This window comes from Vespa crabro, chromosome 9 (genome assembly GCF_910589235.1).
Source record: "Vespa crabro chromosome 9, iyVesCrab1.2, whole genome shotgun sequence".
NCBI classification, from domain to species: domain Eukaryota; kingdom Metazoa; phylum Arthropoda; class Insecta; order Hymenoptera; family Vespidae; genus Vespa; species Vespa crabro.
In genome coordinates this window covers 302,423-310,497 of record NC_060963.1, presented here as the reverse complement: position 1 = coordinate 310,497, position 8,075 = coordinate 302,423, and the positions used below count along the sequence as shown (strand labels likewise).

At 32.3% G+C, this 8,075-nt stretch overlaps 3 protein-coding genes across 5 annotated transcripts; 2 read left to right on the top strand and 1 right to left on the bottom strand.

Annotated features, from left to right (window-relative positions):
- The first annotated feature begins 28 nt into the window (after positions 1-28).
- LOC124427046 (structural maintenance of chromosomes protein 5) lies at positions 29-5,055 on the top strand. The gene is made up of 14 exons (XM_046969486.1): positions 29-504; positions 616-943; positions 1,024-1,362; positions 1,449-1,577; positions 1,665-1,875; positions 2,014-2,145; positions 2,274-2,798; positions 2,951-3,080; positions 3,159-3,405; positions 3,486-3,893; positions 4,046-4,273; positions 4,342-4,521; positions 4,581-4,676; positions 4,748-5,055. Exons 1-14 carry the CDS (start codon positions 446-448, stop codon positions 4,877-4,879), a joined length of 3,144 nt encoding a protein of 1,047 aa, XP_046825442.1. The 5' UTR covers positions 29-445; the 3' UTR covers positions 4,880-5,055.
- LOC124427049 lies at positions 5,049-6,378 on the bottom strand. Its single transcript, XM_046969491.1, has 2 exons — positions 6,191-6,378; positions 5,049-5,332 (listed from the first exon to the last, which is right to left on the bottom strand). The coding sequence occupies exons 1-2, from the start codon at positions 6,376-6,378 to the stop codon at positions 5,059-5,061; spliced, it is 462 nt and encodes a 153-aa protein (XP_046825447.1). The 3' UTR covers positions 5,049-5,058.
- LOC124427048 (peptidyl-prolyl cis-trans isomerase, rhodopsin-specific isozyme-like) lies at positions 5,339-8,019 on the top strand. Of its 3 annotated transcripts, none has more exons than XM_046969488.1 (5): positions 5,339-6,049; positions 6,845-7,049; positions 7,110-7,312; positions 7,396-7,538; positions 7,767-8,019. In XM_046969488.1, exons 1-5 carry the CDS (start codon positions 5,963-5,965, stop codon positions 7,861-7,863), a joined length of 735 nt encoding a protein of 244 aa, XP_046825444.1. In that variant the 5' UTR covers positions 5,339-5,962; the 3' UTR covers positions 7,864-8,019. The 3 variants fall into 3 exon arrangements, with proteins under 3 accessions (XP_046825444.1, XP_046825445.1, XP_046825446.1); XM_046969489.1 differs by having other exon boundaries at positions 5,339-6,059; XM_046969490.1 differs by lacking the exon at positions 5,339-6,049 and adding an exon at positions 6,634-6,762.
- The last annotated feature ends 56 nt before the right edge of the window (positions 8,020-8,075 follow it).

Genomic DNA, 8,075 nt, shown 5'->3' with positions numbered 1-8,075 from the left:
ACGACCTAACCTTAATCGAGGTAACGCGCAAGGCAAAAGAAATTTTGAAGTGACTTGAAACGTTGTTGAAATATTTTCTATTTCTCATATTTCAAATATTACATCGAGAATAAGTTATTAAACGTCGTTGTTTGTCGATCGAACATTTGCCTATTTTCCACAACGAATGTTTTGTAATGAATCTTATTCGATGAAAATTTTAATTCATGGTTATGTTCGTTCCTAACTGTTAAATCGATTAATTATTATTTGATAAATTTATTATTAACGCATTGGTTGATACAATGTACGATTTAAGTTTAATTTTCAATGCGATATCAATGCGAAGAAAGGAAAATGATGTAGATATCTCGGACATTTCATAGATCAACTTTGATAGTCGATCGCAATAAGAATAAACTTTTCCCGTTCAAATTTATAAACGTGACGACTTTTAAAAAATACGATGGAAGATAACGGGATTGAAAAGGGAATAATAACGCAAATTTATCTTGAAAATTTTGTGTAAGTATTTGCAAAGGAATATTGAAATTTTTATTTCCATATTGTATCAAAATGATTTCTTACTTTTAATTTATTATTTTCTCCTTTTTCTTTTCTACTTTTTATTTGAAGTACTTACAACAAGGTTATTGTCAAGCCCGGAAGAAATCTGAATTTGATCATTGGTCCTAATGGCACTGGCAAATCAACAATCGTATGTGCAATAGTACTTGGTTTAGGAGGTAAACCTAACATTATTGGTAGAGCATTACACGTGAAAGATTATGTAAAGAATGGTTGCAACGATGCAAAAATTGAAATTACATTGAAGGAGAACCATACCAAATTTGTTACCATTACAAGATTATTTGATAAGAAGGGCAAATCATGTTGGTTGATAAATGGACAATCTGCTACTTCCGCAGCTGTACAAGAATTAACAAATAGTTTTAATATTCAGGTATCCATACGGGATTCAACGTAACGAAATATTTTTATGATATATTATTAAACTTTCGTTTTTTTTGCTCGTCCCTCCAGGTAGACAATCTGTGTCAGTTTCTTCCGCAAGACAAAGTTCATGATTTTTCAAAAATGAATGCCCAAGAATTGTTGGAAAGCACGGAAAGATCAGTTGGTGATCCAATATTATTAAAATATCATATAAAGTTGAAGGAGTATCGTATTCAACATAAGGATTTAGAAACACAATTAGCAACTAAACAACGTTTGTTAGAAACTAGAACGCAAAAATATGAACATTTGAAGGGAATTGTCAGTACTATCAAGGAGAAAAAAGCAATAAAGAACAAAATTTTGACATTGAAACAAAAAAAGGCTTGGATGGAATATGATCAAAAGAGAAAGCAATTGGTCGAAGTAATTCTTCCAAATTCAATATTAAATCCAATTATTGTGTATCTTTGCAGATCTTTCATTAAATTATTTTTATTTCTCATAAATAGGTAAAGAAGAAGAGAGACGTAGCGGAAAATAAAGTAAAATCTGTACAAGCAAAACTCATGCCGATAAATGAGATGATACGGAAAATACAATCGGACATTAACATGCAGCAAAACATAGTAAATGACCATGTAAGTATATTACTTCTGATATATCATAATTTATAGAAATGTTTACAGGATAGGAAGCTCAATGTCATTAATATCCTGTACTTTTAGAATTCAAACAGAGTCATTGGGACGACATCTAAAGCCAAAGAAGTAATGAGGAAAATTCTTGAGATTGAAAATGAGATTAAAGAAATTGAAAACGAATGTTCACGTAGAATACAAGCTGAACAAAATCGCGATCAGGATATAAATCTTGCGCAGCAGCAAAAAAATAAACTGGATAATGATTTAAGTCTAATGATCAAGGATATTGGTTCGGGTATGTAATTTATGCAATTTGTCTGTCACATATATATATATATATATATATATATATATATATATATATATATATATATATATATATATGCATTTCAATTCTATGTGATTTAACGTGTATACCTTTAAACTTATATAGAGGAGACGTTAGAAATAAAACAGAAAGAAATTTTGTCTCTCTTGGAAAAGCAAAAACATATTAATAGTAAATTGTCAGATCAGATAATCATTTGCAAGCAGGAACACGAACGAGTTGAACGAGAGATCAGAGGTACTTTTCAGTATTACTTAAATCAAAGACTAATCTAGAAGTTGTATTTGCCTCTGTGATTTGCTATTATGTCAAAAATTGATCAAACTGTTTCGTGATATTATATTAAAAATTTAATTCTATTTTAGCTGTAAAAGAAGAACAGAAATCCATTAATATTGAAGCTAAGCGATTGGAGCTTTTAAGGCAAAGAAGTCTTGATACGTACAAAGGTGTACTGTGGTTGCGTGAAAATAAAGATAAATTTCGGGAAAAAATATATGAGCCCATGTTAACGTTGATTAATGTTAAAGATATTACATATTCTAAATATTTGGAAAGGATAATTCCTCATAGAGATTTAATAGCCTTTGTCTGCGAAAATAAAGAGGATATGAACTTATTGACAAAGTGTTTGAGGGATCAGCAGAAATTACAGGTGAACGTGGTACATTCTGATCCTAACAAAAAAGTGTACATGGAACCGAATATACCATTAAAAAATATTAGAAGATTCGGCTTTGAGTATTATCTAGGCTCGCTCTTTGACGCGCCATCTGCTATAATGAAGTATTTAATACCATCATATAATTTGAATAATATACCGGTTGGATCGCGTGCTGTCGAAGAAAATGTGGATAATATACCGCACAGTTTATCTTGTTATTTTAGCGGTGGGTAATACGTATTAACGATCCGAATGTTCAGATCTATCGTTATTTTTTTTTTTTTTTTTTTTTTTTCTTTTTCATCTTCAATATACAGAGAATAATTACACGTCATTCGTCGCACTTCTCATACTATTATGTATTATTTACATTTGTAGAAAATCATATATATTCTGTGAATATGTCCAAGTATACTGGTCAAAGATCTATTAAAAAGATACAAGTAGTTGGAAATGGGATATTATCAATAGTATTGGATACCAATAAATTGGAACAAATGGAAAAGAGGTATACTTATGATACTCTGATATATAAATTTTTTATAAACTCATTTATGCTGATCATGAAAGTAATACATTTCTTTAGATTGAATCTTCTTGAGGGAAAAAGGGAAGAAGTTCTGCGTAATATAAAAGAATTCGAAGAAAAGATGTGTAAAGAGAATAAGCAATTAGATATGTATCGTGAAACTAGAACAAAGTACCAACATAACCTGCAGCAAATGCAAGCGCTGAGAAACAGAATATCTATAGCTGATAAAAAGATTAAAATTTTAGAAAATGAACGAACGAGTAGAGAAGAAATTATTGCGATGCATAATAAAAAAATTCAGGTTTTTACAGTTTATTTAAAAATGCGTGCTGTTAATGCGATATTTGGACTCATTAGTTTTATTCACCTTTATTTTTGCAGACCATTGTACATAAACAGTTGGATAAATACAGAGAATATAATTCATTATTGAAGGATTGTTTGAAATATGTAACGATTAACGAACAAGCCAAGTTAAAATTATATTTGTACAAACAGCTTTTAATAACTAGAGAGAATGAAAATCAAGAACTGAAAGAGAAATTATCCGAGGCAGAGAAAACGTTTAAAGAGGTTGAACTCGATTACAAACCGTTAAAGCAAGAAGCTATCAAAGCATACAACGAAGCTAAAGATCTTACCAACGGTCTTAGCCCGCAAGATGAGGAATTCAAACCTATAAATCAAACATTTGCTAAACTACCACTTACGATTGAAGAAATAGATAAAGAAATAGCCGTAGCGCAAACCAAGGTGTTTTGTATGAAACAAAATGTTGATGCCGAAAATGTAAAGTATCAGAAACAAAGTCGTTTGATTATTGTTATTTTATATGTGTATATATATATATATATATATATATATATATGTATATATATATATATGTATATTTTATAACACGTGTTTCTCATATCGCTTCTTATCGTACGACATATTACTAGATATACCGGGAATATGAGGAGATAAAAACAGACATGCATAGTTTAAAAGAATCCATAGAAAGGGAAAAATTACAATTGGAATCCATTACGCAAGACACCATTAAATTACGAGAAAAATGGTTATCGCCTTTGGAGAGATTAATCGAACAAATAAATGTGAATTTTAGTTCACATTTTTCAAATATGAAATGTGCTGGCGAAGTTACACTTTGTCATGGAGATAATATCGTTAGTATCATATAATTCCCATAGGACAATTATCCTAGAATTTTGGATTTTGAAGATTATATTTTCAGATGGACTTTGATAAGTACGGTTTAAAAATTCGAGTCAAATTCCGAGATACAGACGAGCTACAGGAATTGACGAGGCACCATCAAAGTGGTGGAGAAAGGTCATTAACAACTGCAATCTATATGATTTCTCTTCAAGAATTATCTAGAGTGCCCTTTCGCTGTGTCGATGAAATTAATCAGGTATTTTTCAAATCAAATCTATGAATTTATTTGATATATTACGTTGATTATATTTTCAGGGAATGGATGCAATTAACGAAAGGAGAGTTTTCGAACTGCTGGTTAAAATAACAGGAAAGCCAGGTAGTTCCCAATATTTTTTATTGACGCCAAAAGTGAGTATCCAGTAATTCGTAACATTATAGATTGAAAATTAGATTTATATTAATATTATTCCTTTTTATAGTTATTGCCTAATCTCTCGTATTGTCAAACTGTAACTGTACATTGTGTGTTTAATGGTCCATTTATGATACCACATTCGGAATTGGATGTAGAGGAGTACTACAGGAATATCGCAAATCGTAGACGTGATTAAGCTTATTTTTCATAAACTCTAACGTACTACAAATAATATGTAGTATATAATGTGATTGCAAAAAGGTATACGTGTATAATTTTCACTAATTTTCAATCAAAGAAGAAAACGAATGAGAAAAGAACAGAGGATAGTCATAGACATACGTTGTTCCAATATACAAATTTGTAAAGCCATTCTCACTTTCTTCCCTTCTTCCTCTTTTTCTTTTGTGCTTCTGGCCAAGGGAATCCTCGACATTTTAAAACATCCATGATATTGTGACACGTATAATAAGCATTCTCCATGGCTTCTTCATTGAATATATCCATAGTAAATTTCATTCTTCCACCACTTTTTTTTGTTCTTCTTGCACCTTTACCTTTCTTTCCATTATTTCCCTTGCCAGATTTACCATTGTTCTTATTGTCGCTGGAAGATCCTTTTCTTTTGCCTTTACCTTTTGTTGCCATGCTAAGGGGAAAAAAAAAAAACGAATATATATTATGAATCGCATTTTATTCGCATCGAATATCGTTGATGTATTTACAGATTATATCAAAAAACCTTTTGAAATATTAAAAAATCCGATCACTTGTCACGAGTAGTTTTGTTCTTTCGATTTACGAAACAATCGTTGCCATGCCGACAGTTCTATCAATAAAGCTACTCGTTGCTAATTAGATATAATGACGCGCGAGTAAAATCGCATTTTATTATATTTAAGCACTTTATTAAGAATGAATAATCAGTTACAAAATGTACTTTCCTATGCAACAATAAATGCCATGTAATTTGTTTTGTATAAGAAATGAAATCGATACTTATCCATGGAAAAGTGAATACGAAGGGTAAAACGAAATTGGAAGGGAAGTTCATCTAATTGGATCTTTCGAAAGCATACGTGAGAATGAGCGCAGACGCGATTCATTCGGTGGAGTTTGACTTGGACAGAAGCGCGTTGACCGTTCAACGAAAACTGTCGTACATATCTAAGGTGGATGTGTGACATCTCGATATACGTCACAAAAACTTTTGCGAAGAGCTGTGATTTCTCTTTTTTTTTTTTTATTTTTCGGTCTGAATGAAAGTAAATAGGATCCCATGTGTTTGAGCTTTTACTCATTGAGTAAAATCATGAGGTGTTTTTTAACAGTTGCTTATCTAGTTACTCTTGTTTTACGCAACGAGGTACCATTCCGTAAGATAATACGATATATTCTTAATAAATTTTTCCTAAATCGCTTGCTACCCATTAGCCTGATACACATTAATTTGTTCTCATTAAATGTTCACGTTCATTTTTTCTTTTGACATTTATTCTTGACATACATTTCACTCGAAGGTTTCCACAGAGATAGGTCGCAGCAATTATATGGTTTCACTATTCCGTCGTGTGAATGTACTTTCGTTGATACGCACAACATTTCATATCGTTTCGTGCAAAATAAATGATCTTGAAGTAAAGTCAAGATAAAATTACATTTTGGTAAAAAATCGCCTTTACGCGATCGATACATTTTTATCAAAATATCTCTACCTTGATGAGAATCGTCATCGTTTATATCGTTCGTGTGGTCGATTAAGCAATCGCAAGTATATATCCCTATGGAATTAAACGGTTAGAAAAAATGAGATTAGAAAAGTCGAATGAAAGACCAAATATCGTGATCCCGCGTTCGTACATATCAGATATAAGGTTTCCCTCGTTCTCTTATGCGTACGCGCATGCGTACTACCTTGCAGAAGCATTGTGTTTGAAATTTTATATCTCTCGTTGTACGTCGTCGAATTATTCAAAATGAAGAAAGGTGGTATTTGCTTTGCACATAGAAATCTATCCGCGATAGAAGAGCCTGCGAAAGATCAAAGCGACACTTTGTAAAACTTGTTTTTTTCTATGAGTATATATGGCCTTAGAAACCGATAAAAGTTTATAAACGCGTCAATTGAAAATTTAACTTTTAAGAATTATCTTTCTTGCAGGCTGCTACTTTTACGGTCACCGATAAGGTATATTTCGACGTGATGATAGACGATCAACCCGCCGGAAGAATCGTTTTAGGCTTGTTCGGGGATATCGCTCCAAAAACAGTGAAGAACTTTCTTACGATAGCTACGACCGGTATAGATGGGAGAACTTACGCGGGCACGCCCTTTCATCGTATTATTAAGAAATTTATGATTCAAGGTATCATTAATTATTCCTACGTTGCGCATTAATCGATCATATAAACAAATCGAATCTCAGGCGGTGATATCGAGAATGGCGATGGTACTGGATCTATCAGTATTTATGGGAAATATTTCGACGACGAGAACTTTGATTTACAACATACCGGACCATTTTTCCTTAGTATGGCAAACGCTGGTGAAAATGCTAATGGTTGTCAATTTTTCATTACGACCGTTGCTACGCCTTGGTTAGACGGAAAGCATACCGTTTTTGGGAAGGTAAAGAACGAAGATATATTAGAGAAAAATTTATATCCTTCAGTTTTATACGTAACTTTTCAACAAAATGTTGAATTCGACAGGTGATCGAAGGACAGAGCGTAATTTTCAAAATCGAACTGACACAGACGGACGTCTATGATAAACCGGTCAAGCCGGTAATTATATCCGAATGTGGAGTAATTCCGGTGACGTCGCCGTTCTCCGTTTCCGACGATCCCTACAAGTAAATACCTTCTTCCGAATTAACCATCTTCGATAATCCCTCGTAGGGTTTTTTTTCTTTTCCTTCTTCAAATAAAAAAAATATCTTCAGGTGATCGGAAAGAAATCCGTAAATACATTAGCCCGTAATTACATTTCATTATAAATCCGTTTAGTTTTAATCAATGGTTAATTGATATGGTTTCCTCGAAATGATTCGGACGGCTATCGTTCATCCATTAATTTGCAGTATCTGGGAATGGATCAAAGCGACCTGCGTACCATTGACTTTCAGTTTCACGGTTCTTGCTTTCTTTCATTGGATGATGAAGCAACTTGACGTTTAAAAATAATCTAGAAAGTGACTTTACGTACTGAAAGAGAAAGGGAATATCACGATGGAAGCCGTTCAGATCGGATAGGATATAATATACGTATATGTTGTAAGGGAGAGCAATTGATATTACTTATATGGAATCTCAATAAATATTTGTTAAAATGAATTACTCGAAAGAAATGATATATTTTTCGTCCCTTCAACAAAGGTGTAAGACCAATA

What these genes read in the sequence shown, in the direction of transcription:
- LOC124427048 (XM_046969488.1), top strand. Translation starts at nt 5,963, where the DNA reads ATGTGTTTGAGCTTTTACTCATTGAGTAAAATCATGAGGTGTTTTTTA. An exon ending in CTCTTGTTTTACGCAACGAG is followed by an intron (nt 6,050 to 6,844) that starts GTACCATTCCGT and finishes TCTTTCTTGCAG; the next exon opens with GCTGCTACTTTTACGGTCAC. An exon ending in TAAGAAATTTATGATTCAAG is followed by an intron (nt 7,050 to 7,109) that starts GTATCATTAATT and finishes ATCGAATCTCAG; the next exon opens with GCGGTGATATCGAGAATGGC.
- LOC124427046 (XM_046969486.1), top strand. Translation starts at nt 446, where the DNA reads ATGGAAGATAACGGGATTGAAAAGGGAATAATAACGCAAATTTATCTT. An exon ending in TTGGAACAAATGGAAAAGAG is followed by an intron (nt 3,081 to 3,158) that starts GTATACTTATGA and finishes ACATTTCTTTAG; the next exon opens with ATTGAATCTTCTTGAGGGAA. An exon ending in ATTTTTTATTGACGCCAAAA is followed by an intron (nt 4,677 to 4,747) that starts GTGAGTATCCAG and finishes TCCTTTTTATAG; the next exon opens with TTATTGCCTAATCTCTCGTA.
- LOC124427049 (XM_046969491.1), bottom strand. Translation starts at nt 6,378, where the DNA reads ATGTATCGATCGCGTAAAGGCGATTTTTTACCAAAATGTAATTTTATC. An exon ending in TGGAAACCTTCGAGTGAAAT is followed by an intron (nt 5,333 to 6,190) that starts GTATGTCAAGAA and finishes TTTTCCCCTTAG; the next exon opens with CATGGCAACAAAAGGTAAAG.